We start from the raw sequence: 23,976 nt of genomic DNA, 5'->3' as shown, positions 1-23,976 counted from the left end.
AGATTGAGACATATGATCATATAACAAAAACAAAACCAAAAAAGTATGCAAGACAAAACTCAGCATGATCAAAGTGAAAAAGCAAATGTCAGCCAGGTACAGTGGTGCATGTGTAATCCCAGCGGCTCGGGGGGCTGAGGCAGGAGGACTTTGAGTTCAAAGCCAGCCTCAGCAACTTAGCAAGGCACTAAGCAACTCAGTAAGACCGTGTCTCTAAAATACAAAAAAAGGGCTGGGGATGTGGCTCAGTGGTTAAGCACCCCCGAATTTAATCCCAATATCTCCTACCTCCCCCAAAAGCAAATTGGAAAAAAACTGGCAGTTAATTTCAAGCAAGAGGTCAATTTCCTGAAGGTATAAAAGTTCATAGAAATCAACAAGGAGCAATAATCTAATAGGAAAAATGAGCAAACCTGATTAACAACATGCAGAAAGAGAAATGCGTGACTTCTAATACAGGGAAAATTGTTACCTCACTAGTGAACTACAACAGCACAAGCACTTCAGAGATTCTTCCTGGGAGAATGGGGTCACTTCCCATAAGAGACACTCCTCCTGCCCCTAGGAACCCACCTCTGAGTTACTTTCAGCTGGAGACTCTTTTGGTGACATTTTCCACATTGAACTCTCCCTCTCATGAGTGTGGAAGGAGCAACACTGGAATGTGGGAGAACCTCGAGGGGGTCTGGGAAGCTTCCTGTGGGAGCAGCTATGAAGCCTGTGGATCTGTTTCTCATGTCCTTGCACACAATTGGGCTGACAAAATGACTTGTCAGGTTGCTGACAGCCAGCATTGGTCCTCGGCTACCTCATGAGATGCAATGAGGAAGCATTAATGATGTTAAATAGAGATCCAGATGATGTGTCTAGTTTTGTTGTGGGAAGCTAGGAGCACGTGACCCTCAGATTTCATCTATCCCCAGAAAAAAGTCTTTCTAAAAAAAGTTCTGGAAAAGTTTTTCTAGCTCCTTTCTCAGCAGTAGCCCTTTGGTGCCCTCTTGCGGATATTCTGGAAACTACAGCCACACTTTTCAGAGGAGCCACATTTACATTTAAATTGAGTAGCCCTGTGAGCCAAGAGGCTGAAAGTCAACACACACACACACACACACACACACACACACACACACGAGTGTAGAGCATCTATACTAGAACCCAGGGCAATTTATTGTTTACCCTTGTTTGAAATAATGCTAAACAGAGTAAGAGGAGACTGCGTGGGTTGTGGATTCAGTTCTGTACTCTGCCCTTCGCCTTATATAAACAAAACCAGTTGAGGGAACAAAATAGAATGAAAAGAGTTCTCCAATCACAAAATCCTAAGATAGGAGTGAGACACTTTCAGTAATGAAAATATGTTGAACACTTGTTAATTTTCAGGTTTTTTTTTTTATGGTATTTTAGCCAGAATATCATTACTGGGTAAGACTTTAGAAAACCTAAGCAAATCCTCCAACTTATTCCTCCTGAGTTTTTTCTTGGTTTGATCTCATGACAGCATCCACTTCCTGGGCGAAGGAAGGCTCATGTCCTGTGTAAGTGTGTGCACACCCAGTACTAATGCAGCAGCCCCCCAGGGCCTTCTTCCTGGTACAAATGTTTGGGGGCAATAAGCATTTAGGCAGTATTGAGGGAGATTGCCACATGTAGCTAAGAGGGCAGAGGTTGTCTTGGTTTCTTTTCAACGGTGGTTTAAGTACTCAGTGTTTTTCTCGCTTTTCAGTTTGCAAAGGTCTTTGGCACTTCAATGGCCAAATTCAATGTAGTGCCCTTCTGCCCCTATTTCTGGAACAAGGCTCCTCCTTCTCCCAGAAGGGGTGAAAGCACCTGCCAGATGCATTGGGTTTCCTCTCCTTCCTTTGAGCTGTTTTCTGAGAAAGGATTTCTCCTGCTTGCTTGCAGTACAGAGAACCAGGCAGGGAGTGGAAAGATCCTACATTAAATGGCCAAGTCACACAATACTATCTAAACACTTGAAGTACATTTGTATTTAGCAGGATTTCGCAAGAGCCGACTCTGAAGTCTTCACCATCTTTCATAATGTGATTTCTACTGGAAAGTCCATCTGCTAATTCAAACATTAATCAAATTAATTTGTGTGCTGGGCGTTCTGCCAAACTCTGGACACACACTGCTGAATAGGACAGATTGGTGGTGCCTGTCCTCTTGGGATTTACCAACAGGGAGACCAAGATTAAACAAATATTGTAAATAATGATAAGAAGGGTTATAAAGAAAAAACAGAAGGGTGAATAACAGATGGATCTGATTTACTGTAGGCACAGGCAAGTCTGAACAGAGACCTGGGGGAGGAGAGTGAACCAGGCCAGAGGGCAGATATGGGGAAAAGAGGCATGGTACGCCTTAGGGCAGGAGCAGTTGGAAGAATCGAAACAGGTATGGTCAACACTGCATAAACCACACCCTCCATTAGCTCCATTAATTATTTTTCACTAGCTCAGCTATTTCAGGAAAATGGATGTGGGAGGTCTAGTTCTAAATCTGTAGAGAAACTGGGTTGGTAAGTGACATCAGAAACTCCTAAATGTTGAAATCAGGGAAAAAGCCTTGGTCTTGAAAAGCTCCTCCAAGCCGCTGTTTAGGAAGTCCTCAAGGGCGGGGCTGAAGTCCGATTCACAGTGGCACTCTTGCCTGCCCACAATTCATAGCACGGGTTACATACAGAGAAGTTATCTCGAAGCAAGTCGAACACTGACATCTCCATGACCAAGTCATGAACTACCAAGGCTGCTGATGCCACAGAGGAAAATGGACTGGTGATGGTGGCAGCCTCATCTCCCAGATTCTTCCTCCTTGTCCTCTTTGGCTGATCGTCCACAGGGAGATGGAGTCTGTTGCTCTCCCATAGGGCATCCTTTGAATCTGAGCTGGTCTGAGTGACAGACTGATGCAGTGGAAATGATATTTGGGATTTCCGAGGCTGGGTTCTCCACCTGGACTTTTGGGATGCTAGTTTGGAGGCAATCTCACTGGCCTTGAGACAGCTGCACAAAAAGCAGCCAGCCAGTCTGCAGCTGTTCTGGCTATCCCATCCCATCCCAGGCACCTCAGTGTGGGAGATGTTTTGGAAAAACAGGTTTAGGTTCAGGTCACATGGCTCCCCACCCCATGCTAGTCAGGGTGCATCTCACTTGCTTCAGATGGATTTTTACCTTTAAAATTGCAAAGCTGCGCAGAATACCTGCAAACACTGCTTTAGAAGTGCATGGTAAAAGTAGAACAGCCTGCCAGCATGGACAAGTTGACACAAAATGTGCCCCATTTACGTTTCACTATTGCTCTTTCCCCATGGCATTGTTTGCACCTCCATTAGAAACCTTACCACACTGTATTAAGGACAATAGAAGAGCATCGTAGGTTAATAATGTGGGATTTATAGCCAAGATAGTCTTTTATTTAAATTTCAGTTTTATGACTAACACTTAGCTGTGTGATCTTGTGCAAGTTGCTTAGCCTCTCTGAACTTGCTTCTTCATTTGTTAAGTGGGAATGACATGAACTGTGCTGACATCAAGGAGTAGCTTTCAATTCAATAATGCATGTAAAGCACTTAGTGCCCATTAGATGTTGTGTTTAGTCAGTGGTGAAGATGACCCAGAGGATAAGAGCCTCTTTCAATTTATTCTTTCATCCATGCTCATCTTTAAATTCACTTTACATTTCAGTGCCTCGAACATAGTGTCTGGAGTATAATAAAGGCTGATAAAGAGCAAGAAAAAAACCTTAGGTAATAAATTAAAGATCAACCTTTTTCACATGAAGGGCAACTTGGCCTGTAAATTGTCTGGAGTTAATGATTTTAGGACAGCAAATATGTTATTTCCACCATAAAGGCCTGTAAGTCTGGTGTTAGTGAAAAAAGTCAATTCAATTACTTCTAGCACGTAAGACCTTCTGTGCCTTAATGACCACCCTGTGTGCCCAGTCTCATGCTGCCTCTGAGAACCATGTGAAGTGAACAGTTTGCCTAAGCTACCCACATCACTCAGTCCAGGGCGTTTTTTCCCCTTATGATTCCCTTCTTTACTTTTGTGGGCCGTTCAAAATGGGGTTAGGAGTGATCACCAATCTCTTAAGATCAAACATCAGAGGAGCAGCAGCTGGAAATGCAGGACTCCACTGTAGCCTGTGGAGGTTGTGTCTTACACATCTGACCCATTTATCATGACTCTTGTCCTGGCATGGTGACACTAAAAAACCCCTAATAATGGTAATAGGCAAAGGAGTTGCAATTACTTTTTCTGCCATTAAAGTTAGGATTTCAAGTCTGTTCTAGGCATTTCCTCTATTTCACTGCTCTAAGACAATGTCCTGTTCAGAACTTCTTATATTGTGTTTGGTGAGACCTAGTTGATTCTTCTGTGCTTTAGCTAACCTGAGTACATAAAAAATATCAATTTTGTTATGAGACTTTAATTTCTTTTAAGTCTGAAATGAGCGATCAAATACAGATACCAATTATACAAACTTAAGTCTTTAATGACCCTTTTCTCTGCTCTTGAAAAAATAAAGGCTGCTCTTAACGGTTCTGGTGGGACAATTCCACTTACAGCACATACTTCAATCAAAATGGGGTTACTAAGCTAGCTGAGGGTTTAGCTCAACAGTGGAGTGACTACCTAGCATCTGCAAGGCCATGGATTCAATCCCTAGCACTGGAAGAAAAACAAAGTACTACAGGGAAATACTGTACTGTTCTTACCTCTCTAGGTCCTTCAATAAATTTCCATGTATGACTTAAGATGTTAAAAGAACATATATGTGTAGGTTGGAAAAATTCAAGTAAATTTTACACTAGTGCATAAAGGGAACAAAACTAGAAAGTTCCCTCCACTCTTCACCATCATGGGTACATGCACACACATAATCAGGACTAGCCTATTTATTTAAGATTTCATTTAGGGGAAAAAAAAAGTTCGATTAATCAAAATTTCCTTAGAAAAGCATACTAATGAATTGTAATGGATTATGCTGTCATATATAACAAATTAGAATAAACAATAAATTGTTTAAAAAAGTTCCTAAAAGAAAAGCATACTAAGGGCAAGGCCTCGGGGGAAGAGTGGGGAAACACGTATGGATAAACTCTGAAACTCACAGCTGTGCTTTTCACGTCCTGAAATAAATCTGGTTTCCAAGAAAGGAGGTTTCTGTTCACATTTAAATCTTGAATCATGTAAAACTCAGTGAAATCTTCATTTTCAAAGTCAGAACCCTTACTTAGAGAGATTTACAAGGCACATGAAAAATCATTTCCAATCTAAAGAGGCTAACTTCAACAAAGTTCTAGCCGTAGCAAGAAGATAAAATGAGACTGGATTGGGCAACAACAAATATTTACATGAATGTTCTGAAAGTCAGCTAAAGTAGGACGAGCTACTCAATTTACATGAGAGAAAACATGTAGGGCTTTTAGAAATGCAATTGAGTATACAATTAAGAATTAACACTAGCTGAGGTTTAAAAGAAGTTAATTCAAAGAAGAATTTGGCCTCTAAGGAAAATCAGGCTTAGAATTTTCAGTATCCAATTATAAACTTGTTCAATCTGATGGCTTTTAGGCAGTGACAGAAGTCACTATAAGTGTGAAAGATTCCTGACACTGCGACACTTTTAAACTGGAGAGTAAACTTCATTTTATTTTCATTTGCTTATTCATGGAAAATATCCAGAAACTAAAAAAACTCCTTCTTCTGCTTTTCATAGTTTCTACTACAGAAATTACCTTCTAAAATTTTACTTTTACATCATTTAAGTATATGTTGTAATTTAGTATAAGCTAATCTCAAAGCTGGTATAGGTAATCTACATGAGTAGTACAAAGGAAGTTAAAGAGACTGTTTCTCATCAAGTTTCTTTCAACGAAGATTGAGCACTGCATTTTTAACAACTCTTCAGAAAAGAGCTAAGTGGTAAGTAGGCATCACACCCAACTGCAGGCTGAACGGCCAAATTGTCGGTATACCTCTCATGTCCAGCATCCCCATCACTTCCATTTTATCCCAGGTCATCTGGGGCAGGCTGGCTGTGCTCCTTGAAGTGAAAATTTGAGATCCAACTTGCCACAATTTGCCTTGGCCACTTGAGTTGGCTGCTATGAAGGTGAGGGCCAAAATTGTAATCCATTCCTAATCCCTTCCTCCTTTTTTTTTTTGTACTGCTGGGATTTGAGGCCAGGTCCTCATGCAGGATGCTGGGCAAACACTCTATTACTGAGTTACATTCCAGTCCCTGACTTGGATTTTGTGTACAAAGCTCACTCCCAGTTTAATATTGCTTTATTTTCCATTTCCTTTTTACTCAGATCTTCTTAGGAGCTGAAAATGAAAAACGGATTAAAAATGCACCCCCCCCCCCCGCCAAATGTTTTACAGAAGTTTCTAAATTTCTAAAAACTTTCCTTAAAAAGTTGGATCATTCAGGTTAAAAGAGGAGTGGCTGGAAAGGTGCTTTGTGGCGGTACACTACAGGATACAGGAAAACCAGAGGTGGAATCTTTATTTCACAAGTTTCAAGATACAGTATAAAACGAATCTGTACATCTCTCTATTAACAGGGTTTCTGTTTACACAATTATATTACACGTCACCAGTTTTTATACTGCATTTCATTAAATACAAAATAAATTCACACACACAAAAAAGTCTACCATGGTATTCCTTCACAATGCCAGCATGGTCTTTTTAAACTTCCTCTTCTAAATATTTATAGTGGTTACTTGGATCCTATCAACATTTTTTTTTTTTAAATGAAAGAGAAATAGTGTTATCTTGTATGTCAATCCAAATTCGTAAAAACAGTACATGTGAGATGGCTCACTGCACATAACCAAGGGATCCTTCTTGTGTACAAAATCAGACTTTTTACTTGTGCAAACAGTCATCTTAAGATACAAATATTGTTATTTGGGGTCATTTTAAATTTTCTTAAAAGACCAAGTGGATGGATAAATTTAGCTTCTTTTCAATGAATACTACACATTTAAAAACCAGGTAGTGCCTCAGAAAATATGGCATTCACTAATTGCATATTTTCACTCATATTTGAGCAATGACTAATGAAAAAGTTTGCATAAAAATAGAAGTTTTCTTTTGCTCTGATTATTTTTTGCATACTTCTGTTCCAAATATTGTGTAATATATACTAGTTCACTTTCAAAACAAATACCAGCTGTCACTGGAGCAAAAATAGCCCTGGTCTTCTTGGTAGGTAAATGGGTGATTTACCTGAAGCATCTTGTCTTTGAAATGTGTATATGAAATGTTAGTCCAAACCTCTGTAGAGGAAGTTTTTGCAGATGTAGTTAGACATTAGTACACATGCTATACACATGAAGAATTGTGGTTTTCATCTACAGGCCAGCATGCATACTTCCAAAACGATGGTTTGAAGAACAAACATGAAGAGCAGAGAAAAGAGGCAAAAATGAATGAAATTCTATATATAAAATAATCAGGTTTCCTGGAGGCTCCTTAAATAAATCAACTATCAGATCATCACCAGATTACTGGTGGAAGTTTCTAAAGCTTCCCAATGGTACAGAGACAAAACAGTTTAGTGGTAAAAGTCCCAGAAATTAACCTTATATGCAAAAGGGTAACAAATCCTCAAGAACATCAAGATTAATGATTCATAAAGTTAATCTGATTTAAATACTAAATAATGAATTCTGATTTACTTTTTCTGTGCCATTGACTATTAATGAAAACTAAAGTAAGCCTCACCCAGAAAACAGAAAAAACTTCAAACACAAAAAGGAAAAATTTGGACCCCCCCCCCCACCACCAGTGCCACCTTTGCAAAATAAAATAGAATGGACTTTGAAACCATTGGCTAACGAACAAAGCATATGCACAAGAGAAGCGACGCTAAATAGAGCGCTAATGTCATCACCTTCGAAGGCTGAAAGACAGACTACAAAAGGTATCAGGAGAGGTGGGCTACCGTGGAGAAATGAAGCCACACTCTATCTGGTAAGTCTAAATTCTAACATTAAAACTCCTGAATCCTGGAGTTAGTTTAATGTCACTGACATTAACTAGCTTTAGTTATTGTCACTTTATTCAAATGGATGCCATTTGATTACATAAGTATTGTGCATTATTTTTAGGAGAAAACCAAACCCAACCCCTATTTGCTTAGGTACCATGTCCCATGAACAAAAAGAAAAAGGAAGCAAAGTATTTTGAGACAGTCTTTAAAAGAAGCCATAAGAACTGAGTTATTTTACCATTCAAATTTCTGAAACCAAGTGGCCCAGGGTAAAACAAGAGAAAGAAGCAAACTAAGGAAAGGATATTTGCAGTATTAATAATAAAAAAGGACACAGCAAGGAGTAAACTAACAGGAAGTCTATTATTACATGAAGAATAAGACTTCACTTTCCCATCCAGCCCAAGCGCATGCTGTTTAAGAAATGTTTTCTCCAAGTACTAATGGAGGGAAGTAAAGACAGATTTAAAAAAATGCAATCCAAGAAAAAATTAGACGGATAGCGTAAGAAAAAACTGGAAGTTGGTAAGTTATCTTACAGGGTTTTTCAACAACTCTTTTCTTTTGAGCGGGGGTCTTACTATGTTGCCCAGGCTGTTGCTTCAGCCTTCAGAGTAGCTGGGACTACAGGCATGTACCTTCATGCCCAGCTTCTTCAGCTTCTAAATTAAAACAGTGCCTCCTAAAGAAGTGTGTGTGGCTGCTACATAGATTACACTTATTCTGAAGGGTGGGGGCAGAGGGAGCAATGAAGACCTTGACAAAGTGTACCATCTGCACTCGAATTTCTAAGGGCAAGAGACTAAGTGGGTCCCTATATTTATAAGAGCAGCCCAAAGCAACATTACACTTTTGAGAGCAACATTCTGTACCTCTTACAGATATGCTTTTATATGTATGGTCCTCTCTGTGACCACCTCTTCAAATTTGGAAGCAAATATCTGGGAGGAAAGCTTGCTTACCAGGTTTCCCTTAATATTCTAAGCACACAAAAAAGTATACAACTTCACATTTAAATCCTTCATGTTCATTATAGACTAATCAAATCTAATTCTAAATACAATCCCAACTTCAAAAACCAAAGCATTATAACTCAACAAGAAACAAACTCTTCAAGTTTTCTGGCAGATGGGGGATTATAGGAAAACAGTCCAAAGGTTAATATATAAAGATTGACATCAGTGGACTGTTCACTTACTAATGTAGGCTCAGAATAGATAACGGATGGCAAATGCCACCATTTACCCATAAAACAAAATTCAAATTTGGTTTAATTCTTTCATGAGAGATTACACGAAGTTCTCAATTTTCTTTTTTGTTATTTTTGTTTTTCCCCATCTATTTAACTAGGTAACCATGAAGTGTAGTAGCCTTGAATTTCCTAACATTAACAGTAAGAGGGTGGTAAATATGACAGCTAAGCAAATGGTTAACTTTTTACCGTAACATAAAACTGTAAGAAATAAAAGCCACCTGAACATACACAGTAGTCCATACAGGCCTTGGCTTTGTCAGTCACTGTGCTTAATCCATCTTCAGTTCTCTGAGTGTAGGGCAGTTACTGTATGCCATATCCTGACAATGCTATTTCATATTTGAAGAATTCAAGATATTGATATCTTCTTTGAGCGGTAAAAAATGTAAAGTATTTTAAAATAAAACCTGGGAACAAATACTTCAACTTTGGGGAAAGTATGTCTATGATCTTGGTACTGATCCAAATTTCTTTAATGTTGCTTTCCAATTTCTCCCAGCTACTCCAACCTCTGGCTTCTGGGTCAAGGCTCTGTACACTCAAAACAAGCAAGCAAATTACACTGAGTAGGTGGGGAAAATTCACGTTAGTGCAATAAGTCAGTTCACAGAGTTTTACATATATTCTATTACAAAGAGTTGATGTTCACATAGAACTCTTTAACAAAGCCTTTCAGTTTTTGAAGGACAACAGCATGGTATGAATTATGACAATCACCTATACGAAACTTCCCAACCTTCCCTTTTAAAATAAAAAATATGAGGCATATGTATACTTGCATGTGGTGTGGTAAAAATTTCTCAGTTATTGTAGTTCCAAAATACTTTGAAGACATTTTTTTCTTTTTTTTTTTAACTTACTTAAAAGGTAAGTTTACTTTCAGACTTTTAAATATATGAGTTTTCCTTTTTACACTGATCAGTTTTTAGTGTCAATGCACAAGACAAAGATGTTTGATATAAGAACTTATGCACATTGAAAGAATGACCTAAAGGATTAGACATAAACAGCTGAATGCAGCAGAAATTACTGAGTGTCTCATATGTTTCAGAAAAAAAGAAAATAAAAGTGAAAAGCCACTGAGTTGTTATTCCATATGGCACTGAAACAAACATTCAACTTAGTTAAGTTACTTATCCCTGAAAATAAAGGCATCGGATTCTAAGCAGCTTTAGGAATTCAATGCTTCCTTGTGCCTCTTCCAGGAAGTGGCCACTGATCCCAAGTTCTATATCAAATGTAAGTGTTCTCAGCAAACAAGTTCCTTAGTTTTCACTGGTCAAGGCTGGATGTGGCGGCTGTTACTGTGGTTGCTGCTGCTCTTGTGGCCCCTCCTGCTGGGGTGCAGCTGGTCGTGGCCCTGGAGCCCTGGGCACAGGCATGTCTTGGTGCTGCCTCTGCCTGTAAGCTATAACTGTTCCCAATAGCAATGCAATGATGGTCATGAGGTAAAGATCCCACTCGGGTCCCAAGAGCTGGTCCATATCGAGTTGGGTGAACATGTCACGAATCTTAATGAAAATAATGAAAAAATCATTATCACTCCAACGTCAGGCAAGGAACTATGAAAATTACACCACAAATTAGAGATATATACTGAATTAAATTAACTGCTTTTTCAATGTGTTTAAAAAGAAAGGTTTTAAAGCCTTCAATGGATGCTCACAATAATATGTCTCAGGAATTAGGATATTATAAGAGCTGGCTATGTACAATGTCTAAGAGGATTTTTTTCTATTGGTAATTTAATGTACCAATTTCCAACTATCTTCCACAGGAAACGTTGAAAGAAACAGTGGCACAATAAAGGAACAGGGGGAAACATGAGCATCTTGGTTGTCTGTAACCTCTCTGTGATGCTGGCACTCCGGCTGAAGAGTTGTTCCAGTGACAGCTGAGTTGTTTCCACTACCTTTCATGTATCTGAAGACTACAAGAATTCAATACCTAATAGCTGAATGGATAATGCTTTCTGGTTAGGCTTTAACTAAAATTCATACTATATTAACCCATGAATTTGAACTAACAGTTTTGTTCTTAGTCTATGAGATTTAGTTGTCATGTTTGAGAAATTATTCCTGATATTTTCTGACTACTACTAACCCCCAAACTACTAAATATGGGATCTATTCTTTATTTTAACAATATTACATTTATAAGATCTCCATAATGCATATTTGTAGGTATAGGTGCTAAATTTTTCTGGAAAAAAATTATAAGAAACAACTGAAGAGGGGCCTGAAATAAAGATTGTGTGCTTTTCTGTCCTATTTGACTTTGTCCCTTAACACTGATTACTCGTTTTTTTTTTTTTTTTTTTTTTTAAGTTGGGATATCTGGGTGGTAGCATTATGAGATATTTTCTTGTCTTTGTATTTCTATATTAAAAGCAGCACATATAATATACTGATTAGGGCATACTGCAATATTAAATCCTAGACCATACTTGGGGATGAGAACTGTGGGAGACAAGAGTCTGAATTAGTCCTGAGAGAATTAGTGGGCTTTTCAACTAAAGGAAAAAGATCATTTCAATTGGCAGAGTATATGACATACTCTGGTTCATCAAAGCAATTATAGCAACTGATATTACACATATTTAAATGACCTGGAGAATAGAATCTAACATGTCAAGTGCTCTGGAGCCCTATGTGTGGAGGACCTCAGCAGCGTGGCAAAAGGGAGAAATCCATTTCTCTTTATTGCTGCTAGAGCAGCATGGACTGCATTTCTATCTACGTAAGGGGGGGGGAGGGGGGGAGGGGGGAGAGAGCTGATCTTAAATCTGAGGCCAAAATGCTATATCAAACTATTTTGAAAGACATTAACAGAAGGTTGAAACATCATTCTTTTAGGGTACTCAATGAACTAAAGTTAAATGGCCTTTGTTTTAAACAAGGAGTCTCAACATCTTGGGTTTCAGAGTTAAATTCTGTAATTTGCTATTAGGAACTATTGGTACTATGAGCAAAATTTAAAACTGACAGAACCCAAAAGCACCTACATGCAAATATCATTAATTAAAGTAGGTAGCTTTGAAGAGAATAGGCAACCCATCTTCTGTTTAGGTTCTACTGCTAGCCTGTTTAAATAATTCAAGCTATTTTTAGGGAGAAAAAATTTTGGTGGCATTTTTAACATATGTTTCACTTTTGGAAGAATCTGAGATACAAGAGGTTGTACAGATTCTTAGGTTCTTCTCCACCCGGCACTTTATTTTTTTAAAGGAAATGGTTCAAGTCCTTTCCAGGAAGTCATCTCATTTAATGTTTACTGAATTTAGTTTAATTACTGTTTCAAACTGCCATTAAGTCTCTTTTCCCTAAACTGGAAAACACCTATATCAAAGAAAAATGTTTTAACATTAGGAACCCCTGTGAAATGCTACATGAAAACTGTTACTGCCTCATGTGTACATCTGATCCTCATCTGATGAGGTCCCGTGGTACTTTTACCTAGGCAGAGCTGGAAATGAGATCCAACATAGAATACTCCTCCCTATGCCTCCCAACTTTTTAACAAACCTCCAGGACCAAGAAAGTGATATCATTTATATTTTAATTAAGAGACACGAACCACTTACATTTGTTTCCCGTATGTACTGCAAGAAATAGACAACGCCCAATTTGCAGAGTGCTAAGAAGACTGGTACTTGGGCATCAGGGCTGGCTTCGGCTGCCATGTCATAAAAGCGTTTTGCAAGGTGAATATCCTATAATACAGGTAACAAACCCAAACTTATTTCTTGTTAAAATAAGTGAAACTGTTTATATTTAGTTTATACATTAGGAAAATTTGTTTTACTTCAACAAATTTCCCTTATCTAAAGGGGGAAAAAAACCCCAAAACCCAGCTTTACTGGGTAAAATTTAATTATCTAACTGCACCATATTGAAAAACTTAATTAAAATTTAGAAAACTTTGCTTATTTTCCACCAAAGTAACATCCTATTTGCTATGAAGATATGCTGGCTATAGCCATGTATCTGTGTATAATATGTTAACATATATTATATAACATATAATAACAAAATATGTTAACCTGGAGAATTCCAAGGACACCCTCTAGATTTCAAGATGTTTTTTCCTACTTAAAACTTCACTTGGTGTAAGCAACTCTGGTTTCATTTCAAATCTCCAGTTCACACTCAAGATTTTCCAAGAGGTACTTGTGTGGGCAATGTTAAAGGTCTCTCTATTTTTTTTTTTTTTAAAAGAAGGTATAAATGACATTCTTTTTTTTTTTTTTTTTAAGAGAGAGAGAGAGAGAATTATTTTTAATATTTATTTTTTAGTTTTCGGTGGACACATCTTTATTTTTATGTGGTACTGAGGATTGAACCCAGCGCCCCGTGCATGCCAGGCGAGCACGCCACATCCCTAGCCCCTCTATTTTTTTTTTTTAAGCCACACCTGATTGGCTTGTTTTATTGGAGAAGGCATGGAGTTAACAATGTGAAGATAGTAGGGAACCCAGGTTGGGAAGAACATCCTCCTCTCCCCATATATGCCCACTGTTAAAGACCTCTGTTTTTTTTTTTTTTAATATTTATTTTTTTTTAGTTGTAGTTGGACACAATATCTTTATTTTATTTATTTTTATGTGGTGCTGAGGATCGAACCCTGGGCCCTGCACATGCTAGGAGAGTGCTCTACTGCTAAGCCACAACCCCAGCCCCAAGACCTCTATTTTTTAAGTTCCTGAACTGACATATGGGCTGTCTCTGATCAAGTACATGCTTGGGAATTGGCCTGTGTGTATGGCAACCTCTCTCCACTTTGCAAAGAAAGGCACACCCTTCTCCTACCTCACCTCTTTCTCATGTGCTCTGCCCAGTGGCATAAAAACTTCAGGGTCACCACATAAAGAGAAATCCTGAAATACTGGTTTTAGAGAAGGCTCCTACATGGACTAATTATGAACCCATTGCAGGGCATCTTGTTTTAGACATATTTCTGTGAAGGGTAAAACATATCAATATTAATTTTGACCCAGGATGCAGTGTTGAGAATTTAGATATATAGGAAAAGGGGATAGTGGGAGTTGTGATATTTTGCACTTCAAAAAAATCTAACCTTTTCCATACCCTGACTATTGTCAAAAACTACCAAACTCTTAGGAAAGAATTTCATGAGATGGAGGAAAGAAAGGCTATATATGAAAAATAATTCCCCTCTCATATATTTAAATATAAGCATTTACCTTTAGCTGTTCTTATTCTTGTCCTGGGGTGTGTCATTAGTTAAAAAGAACACTACCTTCAAATAATAGTAACACTATGGTTAGTGCCTCTGATTTAAAAAAAATATATAGTAACTAGCCAGGCGCGGTGGTGCACGCTTGTAATCCTAGTGGCTCAGAGGGCTGAGGCAGGAGGATCGTAAGTTCAAAGCCAGCCTTAGTAAAAGTGAGGCACTAAGCAACTCAGTGAGACCCTGTTTCTAAATAAAATACAAAAATAGGGTTAGGATGTGGCTCAGTGATCGAGTACCCTTGAATTCAATCCCTGGTATCCCCCCAAAAACAACAAAAAAAAAATGAACTCAGGGGTGGGGGTCTAATTCTGAGGCAAAGCTCATGCTTAGCTTGCATGAGGCCCTGGGGTGGATCTCCAAAACCCAAACAAAACGTGAAAAATTTTTTTAGACTGCTTGTATTTTTCAAGATAACAGATCAAACTTTATGTAATAACATAGACTCTGAGGATGATTCAGTAGAATAATTTAAACTTTATTTTTTTCTAGCTGTAGCTAATTCATTATTTAATACTTAACATTTTCCTAGCTATACTACTTGCTGGACTGATTAACACTTAGCAATATGGATATTTCTTTCATTTTAAAAAAAGATAAAAAATAGGAAAACATAATTTTGATGTTACAAAAAGTAATGGAATTATTATGAGTTTTGTATAGGCTAGTTATTATCAAAATCTGAACCTAAGTTCCCTTCCCTCACTCTCACTGAAGGGATATATATTCCTTTTTTTTTTTTTCACATTTATTTTATTTATTTGTTTATTTATTTTTATGTGGTGTTATAGATCAACTCAGTGCCTCACAGGTGCCAGGCAAGCACTCTACCACTGAGCTACAGCCTCAAACAAGAATATATATTCTTTATTCATATGAATTTATAATATTAGCTATATATCATATTAGAAATTTAACTGAGAAGAGTATGATAATTTTCCTGTTTTATAATCTATTATAAAAACAGATTATTGCTAAATATATCCCACAAAAGCATGATTTATATGTGATCTTTATATTAGTCATTAAACACATAGCAAACTTTATTTGAATTAAAAAAATTAAGTCTGTTTTTCTGATAAAAACCAGGTATGACTAGGTTGACTGCTAACAAGGCAGAGAGGCTTCTCTGATGTGTTGCATGGAACAGATCTTCTGGAAACAAAGCACTGAGTCTGCACTCCAGTGTTCTGATAATACTACATTTAAATGTTTAATAGTAATTAAATTGTAATATTAAGATAACTTAGCAAAATGAAATTAACAACTTTCCCTCAATCCTTAAAGACATTAGGTCAACAAAATACCCCTATGTGACAGAGTAAGGGTATAATAAAATCATTTTATAAATCTTGGCAAAGCTTTTTCAGTACTCTTTTAAAAAACCAAGAAAATGAATGGCTCCAGGGATCAGGAAACACATTCTTTTTTGCCAGTCTCTGGTTTCTAATTCTTTCCTTTCAACATTAATGAAGGGGGTTTCTAATCAAAGTTGTCATGGATAGAGCAAAAAAATAATTTTTAATCAGAGATCACTCTGATTTTTGGTATACCACTTGAAAGCAGTTTAAAGAATTAAGTGACTCTGTTGTAATAAAACGGTTCCCATTCCTATAGACTTATTTATGTAAACAAGGTAAATATTAAGATAACTTTAAAATATTATCATTTAGAAAAATAAAAAGAATTAGTGCTAGTCTCAATTATATGTAAACTGATTTAAAAAACACTCAAAAGAGTAAAATTTTATAATTATTTTATTGATTTGATTAATAACAGATTATTAACTAGTCAACTGTGACTAGTAACATCTTACAAATTTTCTTAACCCAGATCATACAAAATAAAATTAAAAATAAATTTATATACTATTTCAGATATGTATGACGACAAGGTAACCAGTTAAAGACCAAATCACTAAAAACATAACATTAGTATGTAATTCTATATATGAAAGCAAGGACTAAAAATATACATTTAGGGAGATAAGAAAAATATAATTTGTAATTAAAGAACTTGCTTGTATATTTTTTAAAAAAAATCAACACTGGGATCACTGGGTATCTATTCTGAAATTTAGAGTCTACTGGATAGTCAAGAATTTATTTTATTTCAAGAGTATTTATTTTAATATTTAAAATGGCTGTAATTTATACCCTTTTGAAACTTAAGAAACATTTAAAAGCAAACTTAAAAAACATATAAGAAGTATAGTTTTTCAAAGTCCTTTTGAGAGGATATAGACAAAAATGCTAATACCATAGTTCTAGAGAGTGTTAGCTTTCACTAGAAAGGTGTAAGAAGCAGCAGTAATTTTACCAGTAAGAAAAATTTTAATTCATTTCAAAATAATTTAGAAACAACAGAATTTGATTAAAGACAGAGTTTTTTGAACAAGGAGTGATAACCCAGGCAGCACTGATTTGTGTGTCATGAATCCACCTTTTATTTAATATTCTAAATATAACAGTATAGGTCTTAATATGTGTATGCTGGAAGATGAGAGTGTCAAAGGCAGTCTTCTGAAATATTAGAAATCGGTCTCATAACTTATTAGCCTAAAATCTGATGGAATTTCACAGAAAGCCTAGTGTCCAACAAATACAGGTGTTTCCCCTTATCATAATTATATTACTCAAACATGTTTTGAAGCCACTCACCTGTTTAATGCCTAGTCCTTTCTCATGCATATATCCCAGATTAAACATAGCTTGTGCACTGTGTTGCTGCTCAGAAGCTAGACGATAATGAATAAATGCAGTCTCGTAATCTACATCCGTGCCAAATCCATAGAAATGGTAGTCTCCAAGCTTAATTCTAGCCACGGTATATCCTTAAACAAAAGTTAAATGTAAAACTGCCAATAAATAAAAGTATCTTTAAGACAGATCAATTTATTTCTCCTTCATTAACATGCTTATATAAGACAAAGAATTTTAATTTGTAGTATACAAACTGTGGAACAAAGCCCTTAGTCAAGCTATCAAGTCAGTAAAAATTTAAGCTAGAAGTGCAGCTTTTCTGTACAATGTTTTGTAATAGGGAGAGGTGAAACAAGTTGGCTAGTATTCTATTTCACTAATACTCCTCTTAAATCTTCATGCCCTATTTTATCCTGTCATTTAAATTCTAAAAATGGCTTAGCATGACCATTGTTTAGGCCTGGAGAAGAAATAGGCAGATAATTTTGAGCAGATTTATGTGTGAGAAACAAATATTCAAAAGAAAAAGAGTGGGGAAAAGTTAGAGTCTCTATGAGTTTCAGGATGATATTCTATTATGAATTTTATTCAAATCTCATTTTATACAATAAACTAGCCTAAAATTAGAAACCAAAAAGTGAACCACAGGATGGAAATGTCCAATACAGAGACTTTACAATTCCATTTACAAATCCTGGCACTAGAACTACTATTGAGAATAAATACTGATCATGATGCAAATAAGTGAAGCCATAGTTAGTATCTCTGCTTAATTTTAAGGTGATGAATGACCTGATTTAATGTTCATGGGAGATGAAAATCAATAGAGAAGTCACTGGGTGAAACATATGCCCTAGAATTTATCACTTACCTTGAGAGGCAGCCCTGTTCCAGTGTAGTAAAGCTCTGGGATAAGTTTCATTCTCACCAACAATGGTTGCCTCTCCTACAGAACAAGAAGTGAAATACGAATCAGGCATTTAAGGAAAGGCACTAGACGTTCATGCTTCATTTGCAACTAGGGTGAATACACAGAGCATGATAAGTGTTATGAGCCAGGCTATATAGGCAATGACCAAACAGACTCCATTTTATCCTGAGAGTCCATATCATGTAAGAAATGCTTCTCCAATGGGAAAGCCCCGCCTCTGTACCCATTGAGAGTTACCTAGCATAACATACTTGGCAACACAAAGTAGCAATTCTTATACAATGTAAAATTGTTCTCTTTGGTTTCCATTTTTCTTGGGCAATGTACCAGAGATTGATTGTCAGAGATTGTGATTGTCTAGACTTTAGTAACCATTCTCTAACTTGTACTGAACTAGGGTCATTTTGACCCACTTCCCTTTTGCTTGCTTGCTGTTATGCCAACCTGGAAAGTCTCATGGGAAATATCAATGTACCCATTGCATTGTCTCGCTAACTGCATAATTCAGCTTCTGTACCTGCTTGCTTGCACCTACATAAACCTGGATGTGGTTTTTGCCTTTAAACATCCTAAAATGCTCAGGCTCAGGGCTGTTCCTTACACAGACAGTATTAGGTCCTGTGGGGGTCAGTTGGCGGCCGGCTGGCTAAGACTCTTCAATTTGAACAAAACTGGGAATTGGTGTGTTTTCTGAGCAACCTCCCCACAACAATACGTACTAGATTAAATAAGTATTGGAATACACACACTGAGTTCAAATAAGCCAGTGAATTCAGGATGTCAAAACTTCCTGAAACATGTTCTATTTTATAATACAGGTAATGAGATTAATTACTGAGCCAGTTCTGGGGATCTAATGTTGGGAAAATCCAGTGTTTTATTACTTGCTTTATTTTAAGAAGATATTGAATGCAGTTAGGCCTGAGGCAGGAGTAAAATTAACCTTACTCTGATCAAGAATGAAGGCTGCATTGCTTTGTGCCACTTCATAGCCTTGTTCAGCCAGCAGGAGGTACTGGACCACTGCAGCATTGTAGTCACCATCTTTATAGCTGTTATAGGCAATCATAAGCCTCTCAGACCAACGGCCTCGTTCACATACATTCTTAAACAACTAGGAGAAGAGGAAAGAAGAAAAATAACATGCCAAAAAATAACTGATGTACCCTGACTACAACTGATTGTTAAATTTGCTCTTTGAATCTCTAGTACCTCACTTTCATCTACCCTTAAGAGAAAAACAGGCTTATAACAATAAGAACATTATATACCATTACTCTGAACAGGTGATGTTCTAATGATTTACATATACTATGGATATTAACATACTTATTCCTCCTAAGAGGTTGATGAAGGGCCATCCTATGAGGTAAGTCCTTTTAGAAGCCCTCTTTTACAAGTGAAGACACTAAAGCACAGAAAGATTTAGAAACTTTGCTAAGCATTTATCAATGTCACTCTGAAGTTTCATAGCATTTCAGAGCGCTGAAGAGGAAAATTTCCAATTAAGAGATATTAGCATTCCCCTTTGGAGTATTTATTCAACAATACTCCTTTTTTCTGATGCTATCAGATAATATTTGAGGTGAGAGATACCACACACTAACATCTGCTCTTACAAACACTGATGTTAATGAGAACAGACAAACTAAATAGATACAATAGTTACACATGGATCCCCAGGGTCTTCCCTCAGTATATCAATGCTAATAGGCTGAGTCTTTTTGTACTGTAGAAAAAAAATCATGCAAGGGAAACAAGAACTAAAATGGTAGGCCTTCCTATTGGGCCAATAATTTCCTCCATACAAATTGTTAGAAAATCCCTTACCTCCACTGCAGTGTGACATGATCGCATTACACCTGTGCCGCTGGCATGCATCTGTGCTAGGTTATAGAAAGCCAGGATGTGGCCTCCTTGAGAAGCTAAATTAAAGTATTTCAAGGCCTGTTTATAATCCCTCTTGACTCCAATGCCATCTGTAAGAGAAAAAAAATCACATGAAAGACCCTTAAATAAGATTTAGTTAAAGTGTCAGAGAAGCCTTCCCTATTAAGAATAAACTCTAATGAAAGTCCTATGTTCAGGAAGATCATGGGTTCAAAGACAGCCTTAGCAACTTAGTGAAAACTAAGCAACTCAGCAAGAAGGGGAAGGGGCTGGGGACGTGGCTCAGTGGTTAATAAGCACCCCTGGGTTCAACCCCCAGTACCAAAAAAAGGGTCATATGTTAATATATATTAATCTATATTAACCAGAATCACATATTTGCTAAATATAAATATTTATTATATTATTAATATACCTTATTATTATATTTATAAATATTTATATTTTCTAAATATAAATATGTGAACCTGGTTAATATAGATTAATATTGATTAAAATAATTTTACAATGAAAAATAAAATGCACAAATAATTAAATTGGGAGAACATTAATTAGCCAGAATTGTGTAGTTCCCATTTCCATATCATACTGCCATCTAGTGAAAAATAGGTTAGTTTAGATCTTGGTGTATTCATGATAAATTTCAATGTTACGACTTACTATAGTACATAGAACCAAGTTGCAGTTGCCCATCCACCCAGCCTTGTTCAGCAGCTTTCTGGAAATACTTCAGTGCCAGATCATAATTCTGCAGAAAAAGATGTCAAATTATAAAAAAGCTCAAAAGGCTGATACACTCAGAATATAGGTGATTCATTTATTGTAAGGAATGAGCAAATAAAAAAAAAAAAACTAACTTTGAAGAGTCATTAAAAGGAAGACCTTCTAATTTTTTTTTTTTAAATAATAAATAGATACTTCAAGTCACAGAGGGATTAAGATTTAGGACTGTAAAGAGAAACAAATAGAGTTTTTGTGAAACATTTGTATATTTGCTCTCAGAAAGCATGAATACTAGAAGAATGCCAGACCAGGAAGTAAGAAATAATCACTCTTGATACAGGAGGTTGCTTTCCTGGCTCCTCTGTGACGTGAAACCAATAAAGCAGATGGGCAGCTTCTCTGCAAGATGGGTGAACAAAAAAAAAAAAAAAAAAAAAGCAGGGGGTGGAGGTACTTTACTGGAAAACTGGATGTTCAAAGCAGATGTTGGATATAATAAAATAAGACAGAAATCTCCAGAAGCAGAGCTGCTGCCATGGTTGGGCCAAAAACACCAGCCAGAGTGGTCCCACTGTGAGCAAAGTGGAGGGATAAGAGAATTAAAGAAACCTACATTTTTGGGAGGTCTGAGGCATGTCTGGGTACGGAGCATTTAAAGATCAAGGACACCGCTCCACAGGTATGTTGCACAATATCCTTGGGTGGTAAAGAAGACGCCATCTCTCCAGACAGTGTGTGGAGGATAAAGGAAGGAAACATTTTGCAGCTGAGGCATGGGGGCCAGCAGCTAAGTAAGCCAATACCTGGCAAACCTGAGTTTGGCTCAAAATACAGGCCCAGTAAACACACTGCACATCATAAAGGGTGCTTCAGTGAACAGGAGAACATCAAATGTGGAAAGAGGTTTACACAGGGGACAACAGACTGTGGAAACCCACGCACCTCTACCCCTACCCCTCCATTCTGCTGCTTGTAGGACAGGCTGGGAGAGACTCATCTATTTGGCAGGATAGACTGTTTGAAAATGTGGGGTTCGCACACTCACACCACATGAGTGGAACCAGGGGAGATTCCTTGGGGTACAGTCTTCAGTGTGGAGCAGCACGTACTGGGCGTTGGAGGTGTGTTGATTTAAAAATCTCCAGACCAACTGGCACTCTGCAAAGAGCCTTAAGCCCATGTAAACCTAAAACCTGCCTCCAGGAATTTTACTTATGGGATTACCCCTCTCACTCCAGCAATCCAGAGGGTGGAGCATGGCGGTCCAGATGACCCCACCTAAAACTGCTGAGAAGAAAAGGTGAGAATCTTTTCAATTCCAGTGGAAAGAATTCTTAACTTTTCATCAAGATTTTTTTTCTTTTTTCTTTCATCTGTTTGTGACATTTATGGTACATGGACATTTATACATATTTGGATTTTCTTCTCATTTCTAGCATTTGTGAAGCCAGTTGTTTTCCATGGATTAGTTCTTTGAGAACTAGGATGTTTGATTAGTGTATTTAAGTGTTGTATTCTTTTATTTTTAAAAATATTTTTACTTTATATATTTTCTTACCTATTTCCCTTGATTCTCTCTTTTCTTCTACTAACAGCCAATCTCTATTGTTCTCTTTCACTTGTCCTTTATTTTTCACTTTTATCTTCTCTCTTCCTCCCTAATAATCATCACATCCTATATCACTTCTGTTCTCTTGTCCACCATTTGAAACTGTAAACCATTTTGCAAACTTGCTGTTTTTATTGTAGGTAATAAAACTGATCATATCATTTCTATTTATTGTGATAATTAACATTGTAGATGTCATATTAGGAATTATTTGGTTTAATGTTGTATATTGTTTGCATTGGTTGTTGTTATTACTTGTCTCCCCCTAAACATTGAGGTACTGGAAAACTTCAGGTACACTGTAAGTCCACAGGGTAGAAACCTGACTGCCTCAGATCCACACTGTTAGATGGGTAGACACATGAACAACATGAAAAAGCAAGGGAACAAACTGCCTCAAACAAACCAAGATATTCCAATAATAGAATTCATAGACACCACAGTGGAAGAAAAGACAGAGCATGAGTTTAGAATGTACATAATTAAACTGATTTGTGAAGTAAAATACAGTATAAAGAGTGAAATCAGAGGGAAAACATAGGAAGTCAAAGATCACTTCAGTAAAGAGAGATTCTGAAAAAAAAAAAAAAAAGAAAAACAAAAAAATCAAGTAGAATCCTCAAAAGGGAGAAATCAATAAATGTAATGTAATGATTCAATTGAGCAGGGTGCGGTGGCACATGCCTGTAATCCCAGTGGCTCAGGAGGCTGAGATAGGAGGATTTTGAGTTCAAAGCAGCAAGGCACTAAGTAACTCAGTGAGACCCTGGCTCTAAATAAAATACAAAATAGGGCTGGGAATGTGGCTCAGTGGTAGAGTGCCCGAGTTCAATTCCCAGTACCAAAAAAAAAAAAAAAAAAAAAAAAAAAAAAAAATTCAGTTGGATATCTCACCAACAGACAGAGTTTCAGGCAATGAAGACAAAATATACAATGTTGAAAACAAATTTGATCATGGAGAAAAGATGTTAAGAGACCATGAACAGAACTTATAAGAAATACAGGATAAACTAAAAAGACCAAATTTAACATTTATTGGGATAAAGACTCAGAGGTGTAAATGAAAGGAATGCACAATCTCTTCAATGAAATAATATCAGAAAATTTCCCAAACCTAAAGAAGGAAATAGAAAATCAAATACAGGAGGCTTAGGACCACAAATATACAAAATCACAACAGACTCACACCAAGGCACATTATTATGAAAATGCCTAACACACTGAATAAGGATAGAATTTTAAAGGCTGCCAGAGAAAAACAACACATAATGTTTAGAAGTAAACCAATTCAGATCTCAGCTGATCTCTCAACCCAGACCCTCAAAGATAGGAGGTCTTGGAATAATATATACTAAGCTCTAAAAGAAAATGGATGCCAGTCTAGAATACTATACCCAGCAAAATTAAACTTCAGAATTGATGATGAAATAAAAACCTTTTATGATGAACAAAAGTTAAAAGAAATCACAACTAGAAAGTCTGCATTACAAAACATACTCAATAAAGATATTTCATGAAGAAGAAATGAAAAATAAAAGTGAAAACCAGCAAAGGAAGGAACTACACTAAAAGAATAGTCAATCAATAGAGAAACTAATTC

General features: G+C 36.8%; 1 protein-coding gene across 1 annotated transcript in view; it reads right to left on the bottom strand.

Annotated features, from left to right (window-relative positions):
• Positions 1-6,501: 6,501 nt before the first annotated feature.
• Sel1l (SEL1L adaptor subunit of SYVN1 ubiquitin ligase) overlaps positions 6,502-23,976 on the bottom strand; it is a 57,365-nt gene continuing 39,890 nt past the window's right edge. Inside the window, exons 15-21 of the mRNA XM_046440722.2 lie at positions 20,705-20,792; positions 19,985-20,133; positions 19,103-19,268; positions 18,095-18,169; positions 17,182-17,354; positions 12,852-12,980; positions 6,502-10,779 (exon numbers count right to left, since the gene is read on the bottom strand). Coding sequence (XP_046296678.1) covers positions 10,570-10,779; positions 12,852-12,980; positions 17,182-17,354; positions 18,095-18,169; positions 19,103-19,268; positions 19,985-20,133; positions 20,705-20,792 — 990 coding nt within the window. The 3' untranslated portion in view covers positions 6,502-10,569. The remainder of the gene's footprint in view (positions 10,780-12,851; positions 12,981-17,181; positions 17,355-18,094; positions 18,170-19,102; positions 19,269-19,984; positions 20,134-20,704; positions 20,793-23,976) is intronic.

The sequence above is a fragment of the Marmota monax genome, unplaced genomic scaffold, assembly GCF_021218885.2.
Source record: "Marmota monax isolate L192 unplaced genomic scaffold, Marmota_monax_Labrador192_F-V1.1 WCK01_AAM20220418_F8-fsc00017, whole genome shotgun sequence".
Taxonomy (NCBI): Eukaryota; Metazoa; Chordata; class Mammalia; order Rodentia; family Sciuridae; genus Marmota; species Marmota monax.
This window is presented reverse-complemented; position numbering and strand designations above follow the sequence as displayed.